The 15,311-nt window shown below is 42.6% G+C and overlaps 1 protein-coding gene across 1 annotated transcript in view; it reads right to left on the reverse strand.

Annotated features, from left to right (window-relative positions):
* LOC102428541 (guanylate cyclase soluble subunit beta-2-like) overlaps window positions 1–15,311 on the reverse strand; it is a 66,147-nt gene that overhangs the window by 10,625 nt on the left and 40,211 nt on the right. Inside the window, exons 5-11 of the mRNA XM_023749122.1 lie at window positions 14,781–14,880; window positions 13,697–13,893; window positions 12,622–12,733; window positions 11,339–11,442; window positions 9,655–9,871; window positions 4,267–4,587; window positions 442–590 (exon numbers count right to left, since the gene is read on the reverse strand). Coding sequence (XP_023604890.1) covers window positions 442–590; window positions 4,267–4,587; window positions 9,655–9,871; window positions 11,339–11,442; window positions 12,622–12,733; window positions 13,697–13,893; window positions 14,781–14,880 — 1,200 coding nt within the window. The remainder of the gene's footprint in view (window positions 1–441; window positions 591–4,266; window positions 4,588–9,654; window positions 9,872–11,338; window positions 11,443–12,621; window positions 12,734–13,696; window positions 13,894–14,780; window positions 14,881–15,311) is intronic.

A 15,311-nucleotide genomic window follows, 5' to 3' on the forward strand; every position in this document is an offset into this window, starting at 1 on the left:
GGGGTATGAGGAGTGTGAAGAAGGAGGTGGGAAGAAAAATGACTCAGAAAACAACCAAGAGAAAGCCAAAAGGCCTCTCTGCTTCTGATAGAAACAAATCACAGGGAAGATGAAGCTGCTGGGGTAGGTGTAAGATGCCGTGTATTCAATATGCATTATTTGGGTTTAGATTTGATGCTAAATTTAAGTAGTAGGAGGACTCCTCTCTGGGAAAACAGTGTGCCCCCCCCCCACCCCCCCCCAAGCATCTTAGTATTGGGTATTATGAGGGATTCCTAAGAAACTAAAATTTATAAAATACTTCCAATTCCCTTTGAGCTCTTTCTCCTCACCCTGCTCTCATCCACACCAAACACCAGACCAGTAAAGAGAGAGGCCTGCAACTGAGGACCTGCCTGCCCGAGAGCACAGACACACGCCCCGCAGGACACAGACACTTACTTTGTAGACTTCGTGGACACTAGTTAATCTGTCAAACTTGGAGTACATTGAATTCAGCATATTCACTATTTGGATAGGTTCACAGGCAGCACAGATGTTCGTAAATGTCACCACATCGCTAAAGAGGATTGTGCAGGTTTTAAATTCTCCTGCGACAGAAACCAGGTATTAGTAATAGCCAAGGATATGGAATAATAATTCCATGAATTCTAAATTCAAGTGCCCCTTGTGAACCAAATCTGACTATGTCTTGAGGAAAATGAGCCAGATGCCACTGACCATTCACCATTCACCCAGCTGACGTTTATTGAGTGCCCGCTATGAGCTAGTCATCATGCTGGGAAAATCATATAACACGATGCAGGCACAGACCCTGCTTTTAAGAAGCTCCCAGTCTAGAGAGGGAGACAAAAGAGTAAACAGACACTCAATAAGATGTGCCAAGTGCTGTGGGATGTCAGAAATGGGTTGAGTGGGCCTTGACTTAAGAGAAGCTCCAGGTCCAAGGCAGAGCCTGAACTACAGGAGACCAGAGTCAGGGCTGGTAGAGACTGGTTACCATGAAGGACAGTGGTGAAGCTCCCATACCCTCACCATGTCCTTAACTCATCTGGCTGTTTCGACTCCTTTGCCATGCTTGCTAATTACATATAGCAGCCAGATGATCTGTTTAAATCACATCCCTGATTCTTCTGCCTCAAATTTTCCATGACTTCCACACTCTTAAACTAAAACACAACATCCTTACCATGGCCGAAAAGGGGACCTGCTCTTCCCCACCACCTCTCGGACCTCATGTCTCCATCCATCCCTCCAGCTCACTCCAGCCCAGCTGGCCTACTTGGGGTTTCTCCAGCATAGCAAGTGCCTCCTGCTTGGGGCCTTGCCCCTGCTGTTTCCTCTGCCTGACACACTCCTTTCTCAAATATCCACAGGGCTCTGTCTTACCATTTCAAATGGAACCACCTCAGTGAGAACTTTCCCGACCAACCTATCAAAAATAACAGTTCCTAGATCTGTGTCCTCTTAGTCTGAATGCTGCCCTCCACCCCATAAGACTTATATAGCATGATATATATATATATAAAATAAAGAAATATGCTAATTAACCAGGACGCCTTAACAGGTCGACCAGACAGGAGGAGGTTTCACATGCAGTGTCGGGGGCAGGGTGGGAGGGGCCTCCATGCGCCTGTGCTGGGGGAGGGCCTGATCAGCAGCAGCCTTGGCTGCTTCAAGGGATGGAGAGGAAGGCAGGGCCGAACCAGCAACTCGAGGGTGGGTGGCGCCACGCGATTTCGAATCACACGCTGGCCTCCTAGTTTTAAGACTAGAGGCCCGGCGCATGAAAATTCATGCACTGGAGGGGGGTCCCTCAGCCCGGCCTGCCCCCTCTCATACTCCAGGAGTCCTCAGGGGTTGGAGGCGACCTGACAATCAGGGGAAGGTGATTCCCCATCACACCTCTGCTGCTGCCACTGCTGGCAGCGCAAGCCTCAGCCAGCCCTGGTTACCTGAGCCTCGGACGGCCCTGGGTGGCTGGGCAGCTGACATCTGAGGCTTGCCTGTGCCTTGGGCCGGCCCTGGGTGGCTGGGGGGCTGAGAGGACTAGAAGACTCTGGAGGCCTTGCTGTGTGCCTGCCACTCTGGCGGGGTTGAGGGGATATCTTGTGGCTGTGGGTGCCACCATCTTTGAGGGCATGGCAGTCAATTAGCATATTCCCTCCTTATTGGCTGTGGGCGCCACCATCTTTGCAATGGCATGAGGGTCAATTAGCATATTCCCTCTTTATTAGATAAGATTGTTTATTAGGGTATTGCCTATCTCCTTCATTGAAACATAAGCTTCATGAGATGAGAGACTGTTTTGAACTCTGCTGTAACCCTGGCACCTGGAGCAGGGCCTGGTACAGAGTAAAAGCTCAGTAAGTATGTGTTGAATGACTATATGGATAGCTCTTTGACCAGAGCTGGGTGCCTTCTGTATTATTCGTACCTATGGTAATAATATCCCATTCATCTAACTTTCTATTCCCTGTGGCTTCTGGCCTACCATTCTCTCTATATTCTTCCTACTTTTATCATCTCCTTTTTAAATATATTTCACTGACTTTCCCCCCTTTTTACATAATAGGTGTCCCCTAAAGTTCAATACAAACTGTCTTCTCTTTTCACCTCATGCCCCCTAGGTGACCTTCTCCATCATTCATAGGGTCTATGATGAACTACCATCCACCCTGGGATAACCCCCAGATCTTTGTCCTAGAACATACGTTGAGCTCTCCCTACGATTCCTGACCGCCTGTTGGTCATGTTATAGAGAGCATCCCACAGTCATTTCACACTCAACAGCTCTAAAACTGGCCGGGCTTTGCTGCTCTCAAGCCTATTCTCTCTGTTCTGTCTTACGATAAAGTATCACATCTTTCCCCGCTATAACCCTTACACTCATCACTGACTCCTATCTTTTGCCTTCCCCATCTTATCAGTTATGAAATCCTCCTGATTCCTACTCATGCTGTCTTACTTCAGGCCTTTCTCACCACTGAACTGCACTTTTATGGGCTCTCCGTGTGCCTCCCTCACATGTGTTCTCTGCACTGTAACCAAATTATATTTACAAAGCTAATCATATCACTTCCATTATAGGAAAAATACTTTATTGAATTCCCACATTTAAAATATAAAACAATTTTCATTCCCATGGTAATCCAGATTCATCACTCTATCACCTAAGCCTCATCCCATCTGCCAGCCTCATAAGGCACCACTTTGCCATGTACCCCCATGTTCTAAGGACAATACCTATAGTATTTATTTTTACGTGACCTTGTCTTTCCTCTTACCATCTCACTCTCCCAAGTGTCCCCGCCTTTTTTGCTAATATTCAGCCTCATGGCCCAACTCAAGTGCCACACACTTTATATAAGCCTTCACAACACCACCTATTTATTCTTAATTTCCCTGTTATCTGTGTTTCCACAGCACCTTATGTGGTAGAAAGAGCATGAATTTTTGAATTAGATAAACTTATTGGTTTACTCATAAGCTGGGGTGAATGTAAATTAGCTCAGCTGTACAGTATGGATAAATAACACCCCCCTCCTAGAAATATTCAGAAAATTAAATGAAATAGCAAACATAAAATAACAGATTCTGGCACAATTCTTGCTCCTAAATGAATGTTCATTTCCTTTCCTTTGGCCATGCCCATGCCCTCCCCCACTAATTTATTCCATGTATATCTCTCAAACCCACAAAACTATGAACTATTTTGTGTTCCCAGGACCTGGAATAGCACCCTGGCACTAAGTAAGTTCACCTTGCATGTATGGTGAATGAACACATGCCCACTACAAATGGAAAGTTCAGAATGAACATAAGATTCTTCCTTCCAGAAATAGCTTGCTCTCCCAGAAGGGCCCCAAGAGGCACCCCATTTCCAGTCATAGTGAAGAACTCTATTCATGGCCACTGAGCAAAGGCCAGTCTTCGGATGCAGCTTTAAATTTCTGGGGAACATTCTATATGCTGGTGTAGCTGACAGGCATTTTTATTTAATCCCTATTTCACTTCTGTATTACTTTTATTATTCTCAAAAGTAGACAGGAGAAAACGGAGGATATATAACCCAAGATCACATTGCTCAGAAGCGATGGAGCCAGAATTCAAATCCAGATCTGCCTGGTTTCAGATCCTATACCCTTGAGTCTAAGGCACACTGCCTCACACTCGGAGGTCCTGTGACAGGAAGGGAGGGCCTTACCTGCATCCACCTTACTGCCTCACACTCGGAGGTCCTGTGACAGGAAGGGAGGGCCTTACCTGCATCCACCTTTTTGCCTTCCTTCAGCTGGTTGGCCACATGTTCGGGTAGCATGGCATAAAGCAAGGTCTCTGTTTTCTTCTTTTCTATGGCCAAGTGTTTAGAGAGGACCCGCAGCTCTTCCTTCTTCCTCTCCAACTGGGTGGACAGCTCCATCTCAGCCAGTCGCTGCTGGTTCAGCAGGATGAGATCCCTGGTGGTGTCGTGGGGGGCGAGGTCAGAAAGATGCATCTGGCGTTCCTCCAGCTCCTGCAGGCTGCGGAGCTTCGGGGAGCACAGGTATATCATGCACCGCACGGACTCCATCCAGATCATCTGGCCTTGCCATCACGGAGAGAAATGTGACAAGAAAGCCAGTCACCAACAGGAGAGGACCTGGCTCCCAGACCATCACCACATAGTGAGCCTTTCTAGCCAGGGCACAGTCTCACTCCTTCCATTTGAGTCAAATTTCGTGAAAGTTATCTATACTTCCTGCCTCCACTTATTCATCTCCCCCTCTCTACATGGCCTCCAAACACCTGCTCCTACACAAGCCTGCCAGTCTTTCCCTTCCTCAGCCAATATGCTGTTTGCTGGTGTGAAGCAGGCCATCCTCCCTGACACTGCTTTCTCCCTGAGGTTTCCCTACTTCTTTCAATTATTCCTTTAGGCTTGTTGTTGTTGTTCATTCATTAAATGTTGGTGTTCCCCAGGGTTCTGTTTTGGTAGTCTTCTCTTTTAGCATTCCACAACTTCATCTACACCATGCTGACAATGAGTCTGTATGGAGAGGAAAACTTGCTTCCCAGACTCAATATGCACATTTCTTTAAAAATATGTATGCTTATTGTTTTAGTATAAAAGTAATGTGCATCCACTGCAAAAAAGGAAAATGTGGAAGACAAAAATTTGCTTAGAATTCCACCACATAATTACTGTTAATATTTTGCAGTATACGTCTGCTTTTATTTCTTTTATTATTATTTATTTATTTTTACTTTTATTATTATTATTTTATTTTTTTGTTAATCCTCACTCAAGGATCTTTTTTTCCATTGATTTTTAGAGAGTGGAAGGGAGGGAGAGAGACACAGAGAGAAACATCAATATGAGAGAGACACATCGATTGATTGCCTCCCACATGCACCCCGACCAGGGCCGGGGATTGAGCCTGCAACCCAGGTACTTGCCCTTGACCCTTCAGTTCAAGGGCTGAAGCTATAACCACTGAGCCAAACAGGCAAGGGCTATTATTCTTTAAATTTTGATTCTTTATTGTTGAAGGTACTATAGATGTCCCCTTTTTTTCTCCCATTGACCCTCTCTACCTCTCACCTGTCCACCTCCACAACCCCCTAACCAGGCCTTCACCACACTATTATCTGTGTCCATGGGTTATGCATATCCTATATAATAAAAGCCTAATATGCTAAGTGTTCGGTCAACCAGTTGGCCGTTCAACCAATCAAAGCGTAATATGCTAATGATATGTTAAGGTAGCTCAACTGCTCACTATGACATGCACTGACCACCAGGGGGCAGACACTCTGACTGGTAGGTTAGCTTGCTGCTGGGGTCTGGCTGATCGGGACTGAGCGAGAGGGGCTGGACATGCCCTGGAGCCCTCCCCAGCTGGCCAACCTCCCGCGTCTCTCCCAGCCTCAATCATGCACTGGTGGGGTCCCTTGCCTGGCCTGCACCCTGTTGCAATCCAGGACTCCTCAGGGGATGTCGGAGAGCTGGTTTTGGCCCAATCCCACAGGGGGAGCATGCTCAGCCAGAAGCCAGGCTCATGGCTGGCGAGCACAGTGGCAGTGGCAGGAGCCTCCCCACCTCTGCAGCAGCACTAAGGATGTCCGACCGACAGCTTAGGCTCCCAGGGGGAGCGGGCCTAAGCTGTCAGTCGGATGTCCCCTGAGGGCTCCTGGACTATGAGAGGGCACAGGCCAGGTTGAGGGACCCCCCTGAGTGCACGAATTTCGTGCACTGGGCCTCTAGTATGCATATAAGTTCTTTGGTTAATCTATCCCCACCTCCCCCACCACCCACTTTCCTCTGAGATTCATCAATCTGGTCCATGCTTCTATGTCTCTGCATCTATTTTATTCATCAGTTTATTTTGTTAATTAGATTCCACATATGAGTGAGATCATGTGATACTTGTCTTTCTCTGACTGGCTTATTTTGCCTAGCATAATACCCTCCATGCTGTCTCAAAGGGTAAGAAATCCTTCTTTTTTATAGCTGCATAGTACTTTATGTAATATATATTTTTATAGGCCCTCCCCCACCTCCCCAAAAAGTTATCTGGCATCTTCTTTTTGAAATCTGCATTTTTCATTTAAAATATATAATAGATATTCTTCCATGTTATTAAATGTAGATATGCATCATTTTTGCTGGCTACACGTATATGACATTTAAGCAATAAGCTAGAATTGATTATATTCCATCTCGTTTACTGATCTAAACAACATTCAATGAGAAAGTAACTTAAAGTAACTCATTGTGTATAATTATGGCTATTATGTTAAAGGATATATTTTTATACAGGAAATTCCTGAAACAAAGAATATGTTCATTTTAAGGCTTTGATACATATTGCTAAATTGCCCTCTAAAGAGATTGTGACAATTTACACTCCCATTAACAGTGATTTTTAAAATACCTATTAAGTATTTATATACATAGATATCACTGAATTCACCTTTTATCCCCTCTGCCCATCTTCTCTTTCTTTATTAATTCTTTCACAACATATGCACTTAGTCCCTGCTATGAGCCAGGCACGTGGTCTTAGACATTGAGAATGTAGCAGTGACTCAAACTGATGAAAGTTTCTGCTCTCAAGGAGTTTACTTCATATCTTTTCTCCGTTAATCACCTTCATCATCCAGTTACCCAAGCAAGAAAATTAATAATTATCCTAAGTACTCGTTTTCAACTCCTACATCCAGTCACCAATTTCTGCCTTAATTATGTTGTGCCTCTGTTCCCTGATCACCACCCAGTGCCACTGCCTGAGTGCACTCAGTGCTTTAAAGCTTCCCACCTGTTCTCCAGTGGCAGCTTCCACCTGGCCTCCAGTGCTCCAATTCCCTACTCTCTGGGCCATCCTTCAGATGCCTCCAGAGTGATCATCCTAAACCTCAAATCTGGACATGGCAGACACTTAAAAATGTTCCCAACTGCACAGTAGAGCTCAGGTCCTCATCTTGCAGCCTCATCACCCATCACTCTACTCCACAACTCATTTGGGAGTCCCAGAGCACATCATTTTCCTCCCAGGTATCTCTACTGTTTATACCGAGAACACCTAATTACAAGTTTAATAAAAAGACAGCTCAAAATGTGTCCCCTCTCACACCATATATAAAAATTAACTCAGAATAGATCAAAGACCTAAATGTAAGAGGTAAAACGATAAAACTCTTAGAAGAAAGCACAGAAGACCTGAATGACATTGGATTTGGCAATGATTTCTTCTATGTGACACCAAAAGCAGTCAATAAAAGAAAAAATTAGATAAGTTGGATCACATCAAAATGTAAAACTTCTGAGCATCAAAGGACTCAATCAACAGAGTGAAATGCCCCCCCCTCCCAATGGAAAAGAAGAAAATACTTGCAAATCATATTTCTGATAAGGGGTTAATATCCAGAATATTTAGTGAACTCCTACAACTCAACAACAGAAAAACAAAATAATTAAAAAATGAGCAAAGGATTTGAATAGACATTTCTCTAAAAATATATATACAAATGGCCAATACACACATTAAATATGCTCAATCACCCTGGGTGGTGTAGCTTAGTGGTTGAGCATCGACCTATGAACCAGGAGGTCACAGTTCAATTCCTGGTCAAGGCACATGCCTAGGTTGTAGACTCAATCCCCAGTATGGGGTGTGCAGGAGGCAGCTGATCAATGATTCTCTCTCATCATTGATGTTTCTATCTCTCTCTCCTTCTTTCTTCCTCTCTGAAATCAATTAAAAAATATTTTAGAACATGCTCAATCATTAGGGAAATGAAAATCAAAACCATAATGAGATAGTTAAAATCCATTAGAATAGCAATTATAAAAAACAAACAAACAGAAAACAAAAAAGCAGGAGATAACAAGTGGTCATGAGGATGTGGAGTAATTGGGATTCTTGTGCACTCCATGTGGCAATTTAAAATGTACAGCAGTTTTGGAAAACAATATGGCAATTCCTCAATAAATTAGAAACAGAATTATCATAAGACCTAGCGATTCCACTTTTGTTTTAAAGTCTATTTTGTCTGATGTAAGTATTGCTACTTCAGCTTTCTTTTTTGTTTCTATTTGCATGGAATATCTTTTTCTATTTGTTCACTCTCAGTCTGTATGTGTCTTTTGATTTGAAGTGAGTCTCGTGTAGGCAATATATAATGGGTCATGTTTCTTAATTCATTCAGCCACCTTAACTATGCCATTTTATTGGAGCATTGAATCCCTTTACATTTAAAGTAATTATTGACAAGCATGTACTTATTGCCGTTTTGTTAATTGTCTTGGTTGTTTTTATAGTTCTCCTCTGTTCCTTTCCCTCCCCCCTTAACCTCTTCCTTTATGTTCTTTTTGTCTGTTTATTTTCAATAGAGCCTTTTTGTTCATATCCTTTTTTTATTCTTTGTATATCTTTTATAAGTTGTTGGTTTGTGGCTTCCAATGAGGTTTATGTGTTCCATTCTTTACGTATAGCAGTTTATTTACATATAGCCATTGATACATTTTTACACCTCCCCCTCATTTCATGTCATTGTTGCCATATTTTAGAACTTTTATGTTTTTTGCGTCTCTATTTACTATAGTTTGAATTGAATTTGATACTTTCTTTAATCTTTGTAGTAGCTTTTTAAATGTCTGATTTGCTGTATTTATGTTATGTAAAATTTATCACAAAGAAACTAAAATGAAAGCAAAATGTGTGCCCTATTAACTATAGGTCAAATGATCAGGTTATTATACAAAATACAGATGTTAAATTAGTACCAATAGTACCATGTACACTCTAAAAATTTTGGTAACAGAGGCCACAATTTCATTTTATATAAAATAAAATATATTTTAATATTTTATAAAACATGCCATATAATGCAGATGGTACTACTGGTACTAATTTAATGTCTGTCTTTTTTTATAGTAGGATGATATATAACTAGCGTCCATTTGTGTCTAAACCAGAATTGATTGAAGAAATAAAATATATTGCTAACAGATCAAGCCAAATAGAAATGTAAGAAAAGTAACTGTTCTGAATGCAATCCCTGCCCCACTTTTTATCCAACTTTTTTCAGGAAATTGGAAGGCTCTGCCTCTTTCATGTCTAACCAATCTCCCAAACAGCAGAGGGCAAGGGGGAAGGGCTGAGTGACTACCTCGGAGTTTGAGCGTGGGTTGACGTTTCCATGCTTCGGGCATCATTTCTCTCCGTGCCTTCAGGACAAATTGACTGTTGATAAATTTGCAGATGCTGGAAATGTTGAAGGTGACTTGAGGATGAGTGATGGAGAAATATTCATCTAATCGAATCTTCTGTGTTTGGAGTCCTGGGACATACTTCTGAATATTCACTCCCATTTGCTTGACCCTCAGCTATGCACAGAGGACAGATGTAAGACTAAGGAATGGAAAGCAACCTGCACCATTAATGTTCCCTTAGAACTATCTTTCTGGCCATGCTGTGTGACTCACTGGCCGGGGGCGGGGGGGGGGGGGAGGGGGGGGAGTGAGGGGCGTCAATAATGGAATAAACACCAGGGAAGTAACAAATGTTATTTTAAAACTCAAATCCGCAGCTAATCTCTGAAAGAGAAAACAATAGTATTGAAGTGCTCAAAAGCATATCTCTGACTAACAAGAAACAGAAGTTAAAGCTCTCAATTGGGCTAATAGTGCTTCCCTAGCTCTGTGAGACTTCTCTCTCTTCCTCTGTTTAGAATTAATTAATAAAGAAACTAGCAAATTATATCGCATTGGACCTGATATGCAGGCTGGGTCCAGGGAACACACAGAAGGAAGGAGCAAGGTGAGCACCCTTTACATGAAATGCCCACTGTTAGTACCAGCTGTCCAAGCATACTTAGCTTTATCACCATGGGGACTTTGGGAGGCTATAGAAATCAACCTAACCTATTGAATTAGTATTATTAAATTTTCTGTTATTCTATTCCCCAAACTTAAAGATAAATGGATTTTTAAAAGTAAATCAGAATTTAAAATATTAATAGTAGCAATAATAATATCCTCGGGACATTAGGGAAAACCGAGGTATATTGCGTTATAATTTCCTAGTTAGTTCTTATGGGGTGTTTGATTTCCTCAATTAGATAAATTCTTTGCAAGCATAGATGATCCTCAAGTGAGTAAATGCCATAGACTCTGTAACCAGAAGTTCACTCATAAGTGGTGATTTAGCATATTTATGCATTCAAATAAAAAACAGAGAGAGTCACAATGGCTGATAGCATGTTAACTAATCTTTTGGGCCAAATTTACTTTGCCTAATTGGCCTTTTAATGAGTTCATAATCAATTTAGTTGACATATGTTTTATCCAAGGGAATTGAAAATGAACAAACATTACTTGTTAATGGTCATTCTCACAACACCCACAGTGGCCAACTTATGCCACTGACCTCTTCCCACCTTCAAGTTGCAGAAAGTAAAGTCGGATTGGCACACCCATGGAGGCCAAGGTTGATGAGTGGTCACATTTAGAATTCCTCTGCCATTGCTAATGACAGCGTTCCCTTATTTCTTGGGATTGTGAATTTTAGTGTCACTTCCTTTTTCTCTAGTGGCAAACTTTCTTATGCACTCACTAGTTCAGACCTCTTGGCGCTGCTTCCTCCCATATTTACCAAGAAGATTCTGCATCTGGTTTCTGGAGGCTGCCACAATGAAAAGGAAGTCAACGGTCCTATGCAGCTAAGTCCTGGTCTCCCAAACCCTGGGCACTCTTCAAGAACTTAAAAGTCACTACCAGCCAGAATGACTATACAACATGCTCAGGTCCCCAGAGTATCCCCAATCCAAGCTCCAGAGAAAAAGGGCCCCTTACTGATTCATCAAATACGACGTGGAAAGGAAAAGCATTGCAGAATGTCTTAACTTCAATCCAGAGCTGCTCGGGATAAAGCGGCACAAAGGTGTTCAGGAGATGCCCTGGATGTAAAAAAAGGAGAGTCCTGTTCACAGACCACTTGCGCCACCAACCTGGCACAGAGTGGCGCTCAGGAGAGTATCTTAAATGTTTCCCAGGCAAAGTGCAGTCCCCACTCTTCTGCACGCTCCCTCTGCATCTCCAGATGGCCATGGCAATTCCTCTTCCAAATTAAAACAAACGGAAAACTTGCTACCAGGTTGAGAAGTGCCCCTGCCCCCGCCAAGTTTCTGCCTGCCGCTGAAGAGTTTCTAGGCCAATTATGTCTCGCCATGAAAAGAGAGTCTGCATTGAAACAGTGACAGCCAGACAATGAGCTCACAGAGCAGAGTGTGTGTGCCGGGCCCAGCGTCAGGGACATTTGCCATGGAGCTTTTGAGACTGACAGTTTTGGGTGACACATTAAAATTTAACCAACAGCCCTATTTGGCAGAGGGTAGAGATTCTAAATGGAGCCTTTTTGATATGAAAATGTCTTAGACAAAGGATGTCAATTGTGTGTTTGAGTAGCTTGCCATGGCTTGAGGGACTTAAAATGCAGCCCTTTGAGCCCTGCAGACCTTCTCCCAGATGCATGTCATCATGATCCAGGGGGACTTGATGAGGACACGCTAGCTCCCTTCTCCTGGTGGGTCAGAACCCTTATTCTGATTCAGGCTTTAGGTGCTGATCCGGAGACCAGCCAGCAGAGAGACTACTGCCTTCACTTTTCAGATGGAAGATGAAGGACCTTGTTCAAGATTACACAGCTCCCCAGGGACAGAGCCAGAAATCTGCTCTCTTGCCTCTTGATTCAGTGTCCTTTGCATTACTGGACACCATACTTATTAATCACAGACTTCTAGGCCAGAAATGCATGCCAGTGCAGAAGGCCTGAGGAGCCATGGACAATTCATTGTTCTTGATAATATGTCAGTACTCATCTTCCTTCTCTTCAGCACAGTCACCCAGTAGGGCTGATTCCAATCCTCTCTGACTACAGGGGAAACTGTTTCTCCATGTCACCCAGCACAAATCAAGGGGGCAAAGGGAGGCAAGTTAGAATCTGACATTTTAAATTTAAAAACCATACCAGCCAAAGCCAAATTCTGCAGAATCAGGGACATAACAATCATTGAGGACTTTGCCCTTTTGTGTGCAATCACTCTTGGGAGCCAAGGTTGGAAGAATAGCCCACTCACCTTTTCCAAACATGACTATACTTCTCACAACTTCCCAGCGAGATTTCTTCACAGGGCAAACAGAGATACTCAAATATTTCTCCTTCATCCTCAGGAAAGCTGCCTGGAGGGCCTGCAGTGACAGGGAGAGAAGCATGTGCGCCTGGTCACATGACTGGTCATGGAACTGGAGATGCACAAGCCCCTTTTGCTGTGATTGGGGCCACAGGAACAGCAAGAGCTGCAAGGTCAATCCTACCAAGACTTTGTAAACCCTGAGATTTTTATATAAGTAATCCTCAGGCTGGTTCTCTCTCAAAGGCAGCAAGAACCTTTTATAAGAGTGGGCTGGCAGGAAATCACACATGGTCATCTTCTCTTCCCATGGTTGTAGATTCTGCAGTGAACAGACTTGAGGTGGGCTTTGATGTAAGATATAAACACTGTGTGCTCCAGGAATCACAGGCTTATCTGGATATTTGTACAAGCTATGTGGATAGAGAGCTGTGCATCTAACATATGTGATGCCTAAACAGATAATAGAACATCTGTAAGTCACAACTGAGGTAGCCAACCACAGGATCATGAGTTCACTCCAGACCCCTGACTGGTCCCAGCTGCATAAATGGGCACTAAGGACTTGAAAGGTCAGTTTATTTCAGAAAGGTTGCAAAATAAGCCACAGGGTCAAATTTCAAAACCTTTATATTAGTATTTTTATAGGTGAAAATTTTCCAGGCTAAGGTATACCCCAGAAAACTTCCCAACACATATTTAGGTTACCTTAAACAAGTGGTTGTCAACTAGGAGTGATTTTGTCCCATACCCCTAGCTGGGGACATTTGGCAATGCTTGAAGATATTTTTGATTGCCACAATTCGGGGGCAGGGTGCTGTTAGCATCTAATTGGTAGAGACCTGAGGTGATGCCAAACATCCTATAATGCACAGGAGAGTCCATCACAACAAAGAATTATTTAGTCCAGAATGTCAGTAGCTAAGAATGAGAAACCCTGACTTAATCCACTAGTAGAAGGTGCAGTTGACTCTCCTACTAGGAGGGACTATGCTTTTTGAGGACACAGCAAACCCAGTACCTCTTGGTCTCTCTGGATGTCCTGACCATCTTGTAACCTATTTGGCTTTGCTCTTCTTATCTGTCTGTGAGGCTTCTGCACAATCAGAAACACAACGTGCTCCATCTTCCCTGTCCTCTCCGCTTCCTCATTCATGTCAAGTATATCCATGGACACATCAATGTTGAAGAAGTCTTTGGCCACAGCTTCAATGATACCTGTAGCCAGCAGAAGAACACCTGTTAGTGAGGGATGGCAGAAGGCAGTGTGTCAGCAAAAAAAAATAATAATCAAGTTATACAACTTCTGATGAATATTCCAGAGTTCACCAGGTCTGTGCCTTGCCTCAAGACAAGCAGCATATGAGATATTAATAAAATTAAAAAATAAAATAACTTTACAGAGATTTAAGCTATACATGGCTTAAACTATACATGACTATACAAGTATATCCCTGCCACTCTAAATTAAGCATCTTTTGTGTGCTGGTTTATTTCAGGGAAGTATTTAACTATTAAATGAACTCTGGAAATAATGTAATCAAAATTCATTGTAAAAGCATTAAGGATCATGTTTTTAAAGCGTTCCTCTGGGAATCTAACCCAGGGTTATATAAAAAAGGTAAAAGCATGCCTGAAGGTGTTCATCACAGTACTGTTTACAATAGCAACAATGGTATCAACTAAAATATCAAAAATAGGGGATTGGTTAATTACAATGTTGAATATTGGAGATGCACAAACCCCATCCATAGATGGTGGTTTTGCAGACCGTACGAACATGGGAGGATGATTTTTCTATAATGCTGAATACAAAAAAAAGGTTGATACAAAAGAATATATGCAGAATTATTACAACTATGTAAAAACCAGCCTAATTTTCAATGTTGATATAAAAGTGAAAATTATTCCTTTTTTTGGCACTTTGAAAACTTATTTTAAAGACTCAGAACTTTGGGAATAATGGTCAAGTTGGTAAAGCATCAGACACTGGAAGAGATGGAGTGTAACTTCCTGCCCACAGCTGGCTCTGAGCCATCTGGAGAATTTGTGGGGAAAGCCACCGAGACCTCATAGCTGTGGGACGGGTTAAGCTGTCCCCATACCTGGTACAATGTGGCACAGACCACTTCTATCAGAGTAGTAATGGAGAAGCATTTCCTGGTCTGCTCCTTTCTCCAAACGAAACGATGGTGCATTCATCTCCTAATTAAAAGACACAGCATGTTTTTCCCAGTGAATGCAAGTTGTTTAAATTATGCTTCTTAAGGCTTTGTGAAACAAAAGTACTTATCCATTACAGCACACAGAACTATATTCCAACCCCCCCTACTCATACAAAAATAAAATCTACCATGGCCCCTATATGTCAGGAATGTATATTATAACTAACTCCCTAACCAACTATATATGCAAGTATGACCTTCATTTTAAAGAGGAGGAAACTGAGGCTTCGGCAACTAAAGCTAAATTAATAATGGGACAACATTTTGACCCTCACAAAGCCTTTCCACCTATCATGCTGCTTTCCCCTCACTCCAAGGGTTGCTATGCTTGGTTTGTGACCAAGTTACCATGGATATCTTCACTCTCAGAAAGATCAGGGGCTCAGAGGAATTTGCAAGTGGAGAAGAGTT

The sequence above is a fragment of the Myotis lucifugus genome, unplaced genomic scaffold (genome assembly GCF_000147115.1).
Source record: "Myotis lucifugus unplaced genomic scaffold, Myoluc2.0 scaffold_7, whole genome shotgun sequence".
In the NCBI taxonomy this organism is placed as follows: Eukaryota; Metazoa; Chordata; class Mammalia; order Chiroptera; family Vespertilionidae; genus Myotis; species Myotis lucifugus.